Genomic DNA, 12,349 nt, shown 5'->3' with positions numbered 1-12,349 from the left:
GCGGCGCTTTTAAGAACTAAATTTTAAATAATAACCGTCAGGAGCAGCACTTTAGCCATCTAGCAGTATTTTGGTGTACTAGTCAAACTAGTCAAATACCGACCAACAAGCCATCTATCCACAGTTTGCTGCACTACAATGCTACGTATACAAATACGATTCAAAGAAGCTGACTGCTATGTAACCGCATAGCTAACAGGTGCGACATCTAGCGGCCGTTAGCTGCATTATTATGTTATGCACGCAGCGGAACTATTAAATAACATTCAATGAGCGCTTTGGAGCGCTCCCTGTTGCCAATTTGTTGAACTACTAGATGCAAGCAGCTGATTGTGGCTGACCGGCTTATGGCATTTTTTAGTACATTTAAATGCGTATAAATACATATTTGAGGATGGCCCTAAAATATATTGGTAAATACAAGGGAATTGTAATATATTTAAATAGCTAATGAGTTGCTTGCAGATATTGGTGCTAATCTAACGGATTCCATGTATCAAGGCTGCTATGGCGGCTCTACTAAACATCCAGCGGACTTGGATATTGTATTAGAACGCGCGTGGCAAAATGGACTACAAAAGATAATTATAACTTCTGGCTGCGTTAAAGATGTGGATGAATCACTGGAGCTAGCTGCCAAGGACGGTTAGTTAACTAAGAGAGAATGTGTAAAACTAATTTATAACCCTGTTTACCTGCAGAACGCCTGTACACAACCGTCGGTGCCCATCCCACTCGCTGCGGCGAATTCCTATCCGATCCGGCGAAATACTATAACGATTTACGTTCGCGAATCAAGGCGAACTCGGAGAAGGTAATTGCTGTGGGTGAATGTGGCTTGGACTATGATCGACTGCACTTCTGTGAAAAGGAAACACAGTTGGAGTACTTTGAGAAACAGCTCACTTTGGCAGAGGAATTCCAATTGCCACTCTTTCTGCATATGAGAAATGCTCACGAGGATTTCATGAAGATTCTCGAGCGTAATCGTGACAAGATCGAGGCCTGTGGCGGCGGAGTTGTGCACAGCTTTACAGGCACATTAGAGGAGGCGAAGAGTCTGTTAGACTTTGGTGGTCTGTATATTGGACTGAATGGCTGCTCTTTGAAGACCAAGGAGAATCTGGAGGTAGTGCAGCAACTGCCTAATGAGCGGATTATGCTGGAAACAGATTGCCCCTGGTGTGGCATACGACCCACCCATGCGGGCCATCAGCATGTGACCACCAAATTTCCTACAGTCAAGAAGAAGGAGAAATGGACTAAAGATGCCTTGATTGATGGTCGCAGCGAGCCATGTCAGATTAGGTGAGTATGCTTTGTGGATCAAAGTTATGTTAATCTTAGCTATCTTTCTGTATTTTAGTCAAGTTCTGGAGGTCATAGCAAGCATCAAACAGCAGCCCAAGGAGCAGCTCGCAGAGATCTACTATCAAAATACACTAGATTTGTTTTTCAAAAGATCCAAATAAATAATATTGTAAAATTAAAATTTCATATGTAGACGTTGATCGATGATAGCTACAACTTATGTCACATGAATAGAGAATACGCTTATATATACAAGACTGTCACTTATGTTGAGCTTCGTGTAGTTATTTCGTTCAGTTGTTCTACGCTGGGGTTTTACTGGTCGATTTGTTTTCTATATTTGTCATATCCAAAAATAAATCCATTTCTAAATTGTTTACATTTAATGCTTTTACATTTATTGTATTATATTATTGTTGCTCATGTCCTAAATGCAAATGAATTCAAAAATACGCATTACAACTCGATCCGTGTCAAATTGTATATATATGAACTTTTTGTAATTATCTGTTCTTTTTAGCTGACACAGAAACACATTTAGATTAACATTTAGATTCTTTCGTCTTTTGTAAATAATTGTTATTTAATTAACTTCTTTTATATTTGTCCATTGAGTAGAGATGATTTGCCAAAAAATATATAGTATATAGTATATATATATAGATATATGTATGTTGCCCCAATTTTAAAGACTAGTGAAGTTTTGTAGCTTAGTTATTGCCCTCTCTTTTGGTTAAGATAGATCATTTATATAATAGATATATCGATATAGTGACGATTACATTATTTAGAAGCCTTAAAAAGCGTATATACAAAATATTTTGTAAATATTTTAAAAAAGTCTGTTAACTAGCCATAGAACATTTTCAAGTATCAGATAATGTGGATTAGAGCTTTCCCAAATTGTATATAGTAAATGCTATCAACAAGTTGTTTCACTATATAAGCATTAAAAACCCAAATATTTTCTCTTTATAAAATGTGCTTTAAAATTTTGTTTACAGATCTATTTCTTGTAACTGATATGAAGTCAAATGATATATAGCATATAGATGTATATGACAGATTTATAGTTTACTCAGTTGCATTTTAAATGACAATTCAAGATTCAGTCCAATAGAAATACATATAGCTCAATGCTCAATTGATATGAATCCATATATATATCTAGCATATAAGATTCCACGTTAATGTTACGTCAGCTGGGACTTTAAAAACTCTATATATATTATCTATATATGTGTTTACTTATCTTTAGTTATATAGCTTCTTTAGCTATAAGTTTTATATACGTTTAAAATATTTAGAATCGTGAAATTGACTTGAGTTAGAAAATAACTAAACAAAAATAATTACATTTTTAAAAATATATATAGTATATATGATGATACGACAATTTCATTTATTGGGCGTCATATTTAAATAGTGTTAAATTATATAGAATATATACACACAAAACAAGGAATTAAATAATTATAATATATAAATAATAATATTATTAATTCAACTAACAATAAATTCGAGTTTAAGTTAAAAAAATAATCCATGTAGAAAGTTATTCATTTTACACTTCAATTAGTTTTGTTGTTATTTTACTTAACACAAATATGTATGTTTAGGTATAGGAAAGTAAGACAAATTCCAAATTAAATCAAAATTTAGAGTCGAAAAAAAAAAAAACAACACTACAGACTCCCTTGTAGTGTTTCAATTTTGATACATATATATCATTTATATATGTGAAATACGCATATTTATCAGTTATATATATTCATATATGTATGTGTGTATGTGTTTAGTTGTATACTTTATAATTAGTGTGAGCGTTTCTTAGTTTCAAACTAAACTCGCCATAAAACTCTGCAGTCGAGCAGGCCTCATTAGTTGTTTTTGCATTCTATATATATATAGATATAGACATATATATTTTCATTAAATTAATGTATTTTGGGCGCACTTCGATCGTTGATCTTTTGATTGCGTTTCAAGGTCGCTCCACGCTTAATTTGATCCATCAGCGACTCGTGGCATATACGCGGATCCGGCTGCAATTCATTAAAAGGGAATACTAATTAGCTAGGGATTTATAACAACATACATCTATTAATTAATCGAAGCTGGATTATATTTACATATAGTACACTATATGCAGTTAATGCGCATTTCAACTCGGGCTTTTAGTTAGGCACACAAAACGCAACAGAAACGAAAACAAAATGAATACCTTAACACTGTTCATCACAAGTGCTGTTCATATTGCTGTTGAAATTGGAGTTGGTATTGGTGTTGGTGTTGTTGATAAAGGTGTTGGTATTGGTGTTGGTGTTGGGATAGGTGGGTGGTCTACGATACTGGGCACTGGGGCGCGCCAAACTTTGCGGATTCTGATACATCTAAATATGTCGCGCAACACAATCACAGCATATAGTATAGAGTATATGATATAATAGAGGATAGTACATAATATAGTATAGTATAGAATAAGAATAGGTACGCAGTATAGGATCAAGTATATATTAATATAGTAGAGATTACTAATTATCATAGTATACAAGAAATTACCATAGTATATGGTATAGTATTGTTTAAATTAGTCATAGTATTCTATAGTGTCACAGTAGATGTTTGAGAATAGGTATAGTATATGATATTACTATATAAGAGTATAGAGTGAAATCGAGATGCAAATGCCTCAGGTGATATCTGATTGATGCTCTACTTACCAGGGCCTTGCTATTGATTAGATTTCGCACTGCAAATGCACGTCCAGACATTCCCTGTTTCGCCAGCTTGGCATTGAGATTCTCGAGAAATTCAGCCTTGGTCTTGGCACGAATGCTGCCAGTCTTTTCGATATTGGTGCTAGTGGCATAGTCTAAGCAGCGAATGGTGTTCGATCGATTGATTGTGTTGATTGATTGATGGATGGATGCGGGGTGCACAAAGGTGCGCACATAAAAAAAGGAGAGAAGCAAAAACCGAATGAGTTGATAAACGTTTAAGAGTCGTTACAAAGTTTATGAATCAAATGAGAGAGCTTAAGCAAATGTTTAACATAAAATTAAGAACAATGCAGATAATGCTGATAAACAATATATATGTATATAGATAATATTGAAATGAAAAAAAAATAATAATAACTTCGATAAGTCGAAGTTCATAGTAGACTTGCAGTTAGAACGAGAGTCTCGAGAGTTAAAAGATGAAACAGACAAAGTAAATTATGTACAGGTTTAAGAAGTTAACACTGCAAGCTACTTAAACTATTCGAGGTCTGTTCAAAAAGCCTGACATTTTAAATCGGATCTGTGTATAAATTTATTTTGTGCCCTTTCTCTCCATTCGTCCTTGAGAACAGACCTCCAATATAGTTGAATATATATTTCGATTTAACTCTTAATCAAAATCAATGTGCAGTGAGTTGATGTGAAATTCAGATCAGATTTGAAGGCAATGAGATGAGAAAGTTGTGATATATTGTATATATTCAGTGTTCTCCTTGTGCGCTTCCAGGTTGATCGGTTCAATATTCCTTCCCTTAATATCATTTTTCATATGAATCACAACTCAAACTGAACAAAATACAACAAAAGCAACATGCAATTTGGCGACGCATTAGAAATTCAATGCAATTCAACTCAATTCAAATTAGCAAAAGAAATTAACGACAAAATAAAAAGGAACAACAAATTAACAGCGCGGCAATCAAAACCAAATCAAAGTCAAAGTCAAAAATCAAACGCGCAGCTCACTTGAATGATGTGGCACATGGGCGTGCGTATGGGCGTGGCTATTGTTGTGAGCCGCATAGTAAACAGCGCCTCCATTGCTATTGCCGCCAGCAACTTCGCGATAATATTGCTGCTGCTGTTGTTGTTGCTGCAGTTGCTGCTGCTGCTGTGCGCTGCTGCTGCTGCCGCCACGCGCTGTGGTGCCATAAATGCTGGCCAGCGCCACAGGTGAGCCGCAGGTGGGCGAGGCGGCGGGCGGCGTCGAGTGCAGCTTGACAGCTGTGGTCTGTATAAATGGATTCGTTGATACAAATATCTTTTGCTGCACGCTGGAATGACGCGATGGCAAAGGTGGTTGTCGTTGTTGTTGCTGCTGATGTTGCTGCTGCTGTTGTTGCTGTTGCTGTGGCAGCGGCATGGGTGCACGTTGATTAGCATGACCATTGCCCATGGCAAGGCCTGAAGGCTGTTGATATTGTTGTTGTTGCTGTTGCTGCAAACGTTGCTGCTGCTGCTGCTGCTGTAAACGCTGCTGTTGCAGCATATTTTTGGGCAGCGTCGCGGTCATCATGTGGTTGGACATGTTGCTGCCACTGTTATTGTTGCCGTTGCTGCCGTGTGCAGCATTGGCGCGTGCCATTTTCTTTGGCATCGTTGCCGAGTAAATGGGCGGCGGTGGGGGATCCTCTAGCGGCGGCGGGCAAGTATAATGTTGCTGCTGCTGTTGCAGCTGCTGTTGATGCTGATGTTGCTGCTGTTGTCGCATGTTTGCTGTTTGCGCAGCTGCTGTATTTTTGATAAACGAATTTGTATAATTGTTGCTTGCTGCAGGCGCTTGAGGCGGCTGATAGTGAGACATGTTGCTGTTGGTAGCTGCTGCTGCGGCGGCGGCGGCGGCTGCTGTTGTTGTTGGCGATGATGTTGGTGATGAATTTGAAAATGAACTGACTTTAGAGAGCAACGATGATGTGGATGAAGAGAGCGGAAAGTGTGGCAAAGCATTGAAAGAGTTGCTAGATGTGGATGCTGTTAAAACAGTTGCAACAGCAGCTGCTGCTGCACTGTTGCCGACAGCTGCTGCTGCTACGACTGTCGACGACGATGATGATGATGATGCTGCATAAATTCTATGTTGCTGCTGTGCTAGCTTATGTTCAAATTTACCGTCATATTGTTGCTGCTGTTGCTGTTGCTGCTGTTGCATGGACAATCCGCTGCGCATGTAAATGGATTCGCTGCCCATTGCATTGCCATAAATGCCCTCAGCAACATGTTGCTGTTGGTGTTGTTGCTGTTGCTGCTGCTGCTGTTGTTGCTTACTGTTGAGTCGTGCATTGAGCTGTGCAATTAGATTCGGATTGGCCTTCGGCTGAGTCGGTGGCAGCGCGTGGGCGTGGCCGTTGGGACTGGGGCTGCTGCTGCGAAAGCTGGACATGTTGCTCACAATTTTCGGCTGTGCATAGATGCTGCTGCCAGCGCCAGCAGCACAGGGCGATGTGGTGCGATATGACTGCATATATATATATATGTGTGTATATATGTGTGTGCATGTGTGAAGAAGAAGAAATGAAAAAAGTAAACAATAAATTAATAATTAAGCCAAAATGACAAACAGCAAAAGCTCTAGAGTGCCTCTAGGAGTCACAGCTGAAGGCAGAGGAAAAAAGTCTCAAGGGAATGCATTAGGAAAAAGCTTAAGGCATAGAGGAGATGATGATGATCTAGATGATTTCACTGTACATGATAGAGGATCAAGTTGAGCTTCTAATGTGAAAGTGAGCTTAAAGGGATTTTATTTTATAAATCAAATCAAGCAATTGCAAGATACAAGTGGGATTAGCTGGTTCACTCTAAAGAGCTTTTACTGTAAAACGAGTGAGTGATCACGTTACGCGTTATAAGTGGGCACAGGTTTATTTATATCTATGTTATATGTCTAGTATGCATGTTAAACTAAGCTAGGTTTTTAGTTATGCTTAAAAACTAAATTAAAACTTTTTAGTAGACGATGAGCAGCGTTGCCTCCTCTTTGTTTAGTTGTTTAGTGGGCGTGGCCAACACTGTACTTAGCACTTACGGCATCTAGCTGAGGCGGCGCCTGATAAGGAGGCGGCGTTGGTGGCAATTGTTGTTGATGATGTTGATGTTGCTGATGCACCTGAGGATGTTGCTGTTGCTGCTGTTGAATAAAGCGATGATGTTGCTGCTGCTGCTGATGTTGTTGCTGTGTGTAATTTGTCGTTGTGGCTTGAGCATAAGCATGCAACTCCATATAGCTATTATAATAAGCCTCGTAATCGGCTTCTAGGCTAGGCAAGGGCTTGTGCATGGACTAAGGTGTATAAACAGGCAATATTTTGTTGGTGTTATGTCGGTGTTGGTGTCGGTGTTGGTAGTGTATGAATTGAAAATGAAAACGAAATCAAAGTAAAAATAAATAATGTGCAGAAAGCAGATAGATCAAGCCGTAGAATAGAAGCACACACCTGCTGTAGAGAATGTTGTTGTTGCTGTTGTTGCTGTTGCTGCTGTTGCTGCTGTTGAATGCGACGCAGCGCAACGGGCGAGGCAGGCTGATGCCGCATAGCAGCCAACGCGCGCACCGTCTCCGACACTTTCAGCGCCGAGCTGGGCATCGCAGTGGCAGCCTCTAGCAGAAACGCAGGAGGCGGTGGCAAATGCTCGCTGGAGCTGCTAATGTTGCTGTTGCTGTTGCTGTGCTGCAGCGGCAATTGCTGCTGCTGCTGCGGCGGCTGTTGTTGTTGCTGTTGCTGTTGCAACTTAAATCATAAGCAATAAATGAAAATTAACTTAGGAATAATAGAAAATAGAAAACTGTGTGCTGATCGTAGAAGACTCTCAACTTAAGTCAAAAATTGATTCATGTTGCTGTTGTTAGCAGTGCTGCTGCTGTTAGTATCAATTCAATTATTTAATCTATAATTATTAATAATTTGTGTAATTATATCTAAAAAATTCAGTTTTCTGTTGTTGCAGCTGCAACTTAAATAAATTTAGTTTCACAATCTTTTTTTTTTTTTCTTAGCTTAAGCTTAACCTAATTAATTATTAACTAGCTTCAATTAATTTGTTGTTACTTATTAATTTCCTGGCTAAACTTACCCCGTTATTAACGCTGGGCGTCACTGAGGAGCTGCGTCTCACTGGCGGCGGGGGCTTGGCCTGATTGATGGAAGAACGACGCGCAATGCGTGTGGAGCCAACTCCTGCCGCTCCTAAGCCTCCTCCTCCACCTCCTCCTGTGAATTTGAGGCATATTAGCAAAGATTTTCATAAAGACGCTTAGCTTATTAACGTTTTATATACACACACAGTAGAACACACCACATATAGTATATATATATATATAGAGCTGTATGTCTGTTATATACATCAGTTCTAGTCACAACATTCAATCGCATATTAGATACACTCCGATACCCAAGACGGGAAATTTACATATTTCTAGACAAGTTTCCCAACAATTTTGCAGATTATTTGTGAAGCCTACGGACCAGACGAACACAATTATACACAGGACTCTGGCGTTTATTACGGTATTATATATACTTGTATAGTTTAGTATTAAGCTGTGTTGCAGTTAGTCGCAGGTAACGTGCAGTTTTCTTTGTGTAGGTGAGCATTCTATACATATATATCAGGGCTATCAAAATATTTGTAGATCGTATTTGAGATAGAGCTGCAATCCAGATTTATCGAAAGCATTCCCTAACATTTTTTAGCCTCGATATATATATATAGTTGTAATTGTATTTATGTAAATGGTGCTGTGTGAGTTGATGAGCGAAATTGGTTAAGAACTTCCTCCAAAAGCCAGGTTAAGACGAACAACAAAAAAACAGGAACACAAATTAGAGTGGAACAAAACTGAAAGAAAATTTATTTTATGCAGAAAACCAAAGCCGGTAAAATCAAATGAGGAAAACCAAAAATTTCCAAGGTTAAATCGTGAGGAAAACTGAAGAAAAGCGAGTGAGAGTAACCAAAACGAAAATATAAAAGAAACGAAACGAACCCGACAACGAAGCCGGCCTGGGCGTTATGCAGGGCTTTACTGTAGCTGGGATTGTGGCATGGGCATTGACAGTGGGGCACACAAATGAGTTGGCGTTTGGTTTGGCAGGCACAGTGGGCAACAAGGCGGGCGCAGCTGATGTGGCTAATGATGTCGATGTGGGCGATGATGTTGATGTAGATGAAGATGATGATGAGGTTGATGATGAACCTGATGCTGGCAATGTCAGCTTAGTTGCAATTGTTGCTGTGGCATTGGATATTGTTGATGTTGCTGTTGTGTATGATTGACTGTGATTAGATGTTGCTGTTCTGCTATGATTAATGTTGTTGTTGTTGATGCTGTTCACAGATGCAGATGCGGATGCGGATGCGGATGCAATAAGGGCAGGCGGTTTAGTGATATTACAGTTTGCTGTTGTTGTTGTGCTGTTGGTTGTTGCTGGTGTTGTTGGTGAGTGTTGTTGTTGCTCTTGCTGCTGCTGTTGCTGCTGCTGCTGCAATTGCTGCTGCACTTTTAGCTTCTGCTTGCGTATTTTGGCATCTAAATCAGCCTTGAAATCAAATTTTCTAGGTATCACTGGCTTGTTGCTGCTGCTGCTGCTGCTGTTGCAGTTGCTGTTGCCCGTTTCATTGAATATACTCAGGCTTATTGGCTTGGGCGGCAAAGGACGCCGAACTGCAATGTTGCTGCTATCACTCGCTAACTGCTGCGACTGCTTCTGCTGCTGCTGCTGCTGCAGCTGTGGTTGTTGCTGCTCTAGACTAAGGCTAAACTTTTCCGTACCTCTGTGCGGACTGGCGCGTCCGAGCAGCTGCAGCTGCTGCTCGCTGGAAGCACGAAACGATGAGAGGCGCTGCTTGGCAGGCGCAACAGTTGCCGTTGAGACGCTGGAGCCACCAATGCCATCTGGTGATTCAGGTGAACCAGCCAGATTGTCAGGCAGCTGCTGCAGCTCGCGCATCTCGTGCAGCTGCAGTTGCTGCGGATCTTTGGTGCGCATCAGCACAATCTCCGAGTTCTGCTTGGCAAACTCAATGTCCGGCGTATTGGGTATCTGATGGTCGTAGATGACAACGACTGCGCTGCCGCCATCGCTGCAGGAGTCCACATACGCATGCCTAGGCGCCATGTCCGCGTCGCGATCCTCTCGACTGGCAAAGTGCGCGAATGTGGGATTCTCGTAGCCCCCGGCCAGGAGTCCGCCCGTCAACGAGCTCGTCTCGCTCACGTAGCAGCGACTCAGCTCCGAGTCGCTGGCGCCCAGTTGACGCTGCCGCTGCGCATCGCCGTCGCCAGCACCGAGCTCCTCGGAGGTGGTGTCGGAGATGTCGGTGCCGCAGCCACTTGAGTTCGTCTGGTTGCTGATGGCGCAGCAATCGATGTTGTTGCCGGGCAGCAGCAACAACTCGTTGGTGTTGTTGTTCTCGTTGCTGCTGCTGCTGCTGGAGGCGCCGCTGTTGTTGTTGTTGTTAACGTTGTTGCTGCTGCTGTTGTTGATGTTGCTATTGCTGTTGCTGTTGCTGTTGCTGCTGTGCTGCTTGCCCTTGCCCTCATCGATCTCACGTTGAAAGGAGTCTAATTCGCCAATTAAATTATTTAATGCTTGTATTGAATCTTCGAAAGATTTGTCTAATTATTTTGTAGTTTTTGGTTGGTTGGTGGAGATATTGTTGTTGTTGTTGTAGTTGTTGTTGTGTGGTGCAATATATATTGTTTGGTTTTTTTTATACGAAACGAGATGGTGCGTGGTGGTGGGAGACAAAATCAAACGAGCAGAGGGAGGAATCGAAAAAAAAAGTCCAAAAGAAAACGGAAGAAAGTAAAAGTTTTTATTATGATAATCACGAAATGCTTAAAATCAAGAGAAAGGGGCGGGGGCTGGGGACTCAAAAAGTGAGGGTGGGGGCGGGGGAGATTGCAAACAATCGGGATGCAGACTGTGCAGCAGACTCAAGACTCAAGACTTCAACACTTACCCATTTCCTGTTGCTCCACGGCGCGCAGCTCCTCGGCACGTCGTCCTGCTGTTCCTGGGCCAACGGCTACTGCTGCTGCTGCTGCTGGAACAGGAGGTGGTGGCGGGGCAGCAGCTGCTGCTGCTTGCTTCTCAAACATCGAGGCCTTTTGCAGCACCGAGGCACGCGAACGCTCATCCGTGTCTGGCGTTGTGGACGATGACGCTTCGGTGATCTTCAGCACCTCGGGGGCGGCGCTGGCGGGCGGAGTCGGCGAGCTGACCTGGTAGACGAAGCCCAGGCCGCTGGCAATGCTGCCATTGCTGGGAGTACCTGCGGCAGTGGACGTGGGTGAGTTGGTTAACAATGGTGAATAGTGATTCTGTGGCGTCGAGCAGCCGCTCGATGGCGTCGTGTTGCTGGCAGCGGCAGCAGCAGCACCAACAACAGCCGAGTCGATGGATGGATGCGAGTGCAGCGATGATGCCGTATTCGAGGACACCGACGACGATATGGAATGGGAGCGTGTGCCGCGTTGCTGATGGTGATTCATGTGTGCTAGCTGCTGCTGCTGTTGCTGTTGGTGCTGCAACAGTTGCTGCTGCAGTGAGCTCGTCGACGAGTCGTTCGAGTGCTGTGAACTTATTGAATCGATGCTGCTCTGTTGCTGCAGCAAAGGTGTTGCCGATTGCTGCTGTTGCTGTTGTGATTGCTGCTGTTGATGTTGCTGTTGCTGATTGGTTAGTTTCATAGCTGCCAGCTCAGACATGTTAACATAGGTGGGCGTGGTCTGCTGTTGCTGTTGCTGCTGCTGTGTTTGCTGTTGCTGTTGCTGCTGTGCATGATGTGCGGCGGACAGCTCTGCGTGTGCGTGAGTGTTTGACATTTAAAGACATGCGAATGGTGTTTGGGAGAGAGAGAGAGAGAGAGAGCAGCATGGCGACAAGCACAAGGATTTGATTAGTAAGACTCAATGGATTAGGCATTAAAGGCGTGCACACTAGGACACAACATGGTAGAGACAAAAAAAGAAAACAGAACAAGGTTTCCCTTCGACAACTGCCGAAGAGGAAATACCCAAGCAGACAGAGACGACTTAGGATATAATGTATATATTTTCATAGAACATATATGATGTAGTACACGTAGACCTATAAATAGCATATAGTATGTATGAAATATTATAATATTTAAATTGAAAAAATCAAAAATAATCAAACTAAAACATGTATTTAAGGCTGGGTGAAATTATTCAATAGAATCTTGATATAATGATGATGATAGAGTAAACTGATTTACAGTCGAGAAGAGAA

General features: G+C 41.7%; 2 protein-coding genes across 25 annotated transcripts in view; one reads left to right on the top strand and one right to left on the bottom strand.

Annotated features, from left to right (window-relative positions):
- Positions 1–306: 306 nt before the first annotated feature.
- On the top strand, positions 307–1,690 carry LOC6578320 (putative deoxyribonuclease TATDN1). The gene is made up of 4 exons (XM_002004197.4): positions 307–413; positions 466–645; positions 702–1,308; positions 1,367–1,690. Exons 1-4 carry the CDS (start codon positions 371–373, stop codon positions 1,470–1,472), a joined length of 936 nt encoding a protein of 311 aa, XP_002004233.2. The 5' UTR covers positions 307–370; the 3' UTR covers positions 1,473–1,690.
- A 1,179-nt stretch (positions 1,691–2,869) lies between these two features.
- The window catches only part of LOC6578319 (alpha-protein kinase 1), a 48,730-nt gene continuing 39,250 nt past the window's right edge, over positions 2,870–12,349 (bottom strand). For 3 of the 24 annotated variants that reach the window (XM_032730485.2, XM_032730486.2, XM_032730490.2), the window contains 10 exons: positions 11,058–11,897; positions 9,079–10,710; positions 8,166–8,302; positions 7,529–7,822; positions 7,120–7,374; positions 6,207–6,552; positions 5,064–5,828; positions 4,035–4,186; positions 3,536–3,704; positions 3,208–3,356 (listed from right to left, as the gene is read on the bottom strand). In XM_032730485.2, the coding sequence (XP_032586376.1) occupies positions 3,537–3,704; positions 4,035–4,186; positions 5,064–5,828; positions 6,207–6,552; positions 7,120–7,374; positions 7,529–7,822; positions 8,166–8,302; positions 9,079–10,710; positions 11,058–11,897 (4,589 nt within the window). In that variant the 3' untranslated portion in view covers positions 3,208–3,356; position 3,536. Of the gene's footprint in view, positions 3,357–3,535; positions 3,705–4,034; positions 4,187–5,063; positions 5,829–6,206; positions 6,553–7,119; positions 7,375–7,528; positions 7,823–8,165; positions 8,303–9,078; positions 10,711–11,057; positions 11,898–12,349 lie in introns of those variants that run through there. The other 21 variants (XM_032730499.2, XM_032730512.2, XM_032730510.2 and 18 more) reach the window with 15 other exon arrangements.

The sequence above is a fragment of the Drosophila mojavensis genome, unplaced genomic scaffold (assembly GCF_018153725.1).
Source record: "Drosophila mojavensis isolate 15081-1352.22 unplaced genomic scaffold, ASM1815372v1 contig_80, whole genome shotgun sequence".
Lineage (NCBI taxonomy): Eukaryota > Metazoa > Arthropoda > Insecta > Diptera > Drosophilidae > Drosophila > Drosophila mojavensis.
This window is presented reverse-complemented; position numbering and strand designations above follow the sequence as displayed.